This window comes from Haliotis rufescens, unplaced genomic scaffold (genome assembly GCF_023055435.1).
Source record: "Haliotis rufescens isolate VD_foot unplaced genomic scaffold, xgHalRufe1.0.p SCAF_11, whole genome shotgun sequence".
NCBI classification, from domain to species: Eukaryota; Metazoa; Mollusca; class Gastropoda; order Lepetellida; family Haliotidae; genus Haliotis; species Haliotis rufescens.
Window position 1 is genome coordinate 6,519,964 of NW_025963791.1, and position 1,374 is coordinate 6,521,337.

The window sequence follows — 1,374 nt, forward strand, 5'->3', positions numbered from 1 at the left end:
TTAAGCAAGAAGTAGCCGGTCTTAATATCCACTGCTTGGAAAAAAAACAGAACAATAGGCTTCAGATTTAATATTTTATTTACAATAAACTAGACAGTTATATGAACCTATCATGCTTAGAATATTCAGTTAAGTGCGGACACTCATCATAAAAACGTCATAATGTTCAAGCATAACAATCAGCACTTCAGTTAGACCATTCAATCGGTGACCACCCCCATGGTGAGAACTTTTATATTAGTTGAAGGTTTTGGACCTCGTCAGTTTGCGTCTAAGTGCCTTTAGGGCGGCAGTTGGTGTAGTCATGCGCCGTCTTTTGTCGGTTAAATAGGATCTTGTTTGGCTCACAATCAGCTGGAATATTTCGGTAATGTTGGCGTTGTCTTTGGCCGAGGCTTCCATATAGCCGTGATTCCAGCCGCTTGTCACCATGCATTGAGCTTTGTCTTTGGATATGAAGCGATCGGTGGTTGTCAGATCAGTCTTGTTTCCTACAACAAGGATAGGAACGTCGACAGATTTCTCTTGGACAATCAAATGTCTCAGATTAGCCATGGTCTCAAAGGATGACTCGTCTCCCACAGAATACACCAACACAAAGGCATCGGCGTTGGTCATGGCCAGTTTCCTTACGTTGGCGAAACAGTAAGCCCCGGGGGTATCGAAGATGTCAAGCACGACGTGTCTGCCGTTCACGTCTATGTCGGTAATATAGCGTTCTTGTATCGTGGCCGCGTAGCCTCGGAGAAACTTTCCATAGATTAACTGGTTGATAATGGCGCTCTTACCTACTGCCGAAGCTCCCATCACAGCGATCCTGAAAGATCCCTCAGATCCAGACGTGGAAGAGTTGAATGAAGGTGGAGGCAAGGACATGTTTATCAGATGAAAACCTTGTAACGCTCAGAAATGGCACTCTCGAGATCTAGAAAGAAAGTGATACCAACACGCATTTGTCTTCACCTTTTATATGCACTGGAGGCATAAGTTCCAAGGAAAACACTGCTGACGTCAGACGTCTTTGAATATATCTGTTTGTTATTGGCTTGTGCATGAGTCATTCTTGTTGTTGATTGCAAGTGTTAATGTTAAAATAAAATTTCTTCCAGGCAATTGATGTGTCTTTTTATAGAATATTTACTTGCGTTCTTACTTGTATGTCCAGTGTATTTACACCTTAGAGAAGCTGCAAGCTGCAAGCCTATTATTACAGGTACCCTAATATTATTAAATTTGTAACACTGCTGTCAAACACAAAAAGAAGTATCTTACAAAATGTTTCCATGTACATATATTATGCCTTTTTATACCGACAGAACCTTATGAAAGAATAATCTTAGCTGCTTGGTATTATGAAACTATTGTGTATATACA

The 1,374-nt window shown here is 40.9% G+C and overlaps 1 protein-coding gene across 1 annotated transcript; it reads right to left on the reverse strand.

Annotated features, from left to right (window-relative positions):
- Positions 1–237: 237 nt before the first annotated feature.
- LOC124134344 (ras-related protein Rap-1b-like) lies at positions 238–876 on the reverse strand. Its single transcript, XM_046499109.2, has one exon. It carries the CDS (start codon positions 874–876, stop codon positions 238–240), a length of 639 nt encoding a protein of 212 aa, XP_046355065.2.
- Between the last annotated feature and the right edge of the window lie 498 nt (positions 877–1,374).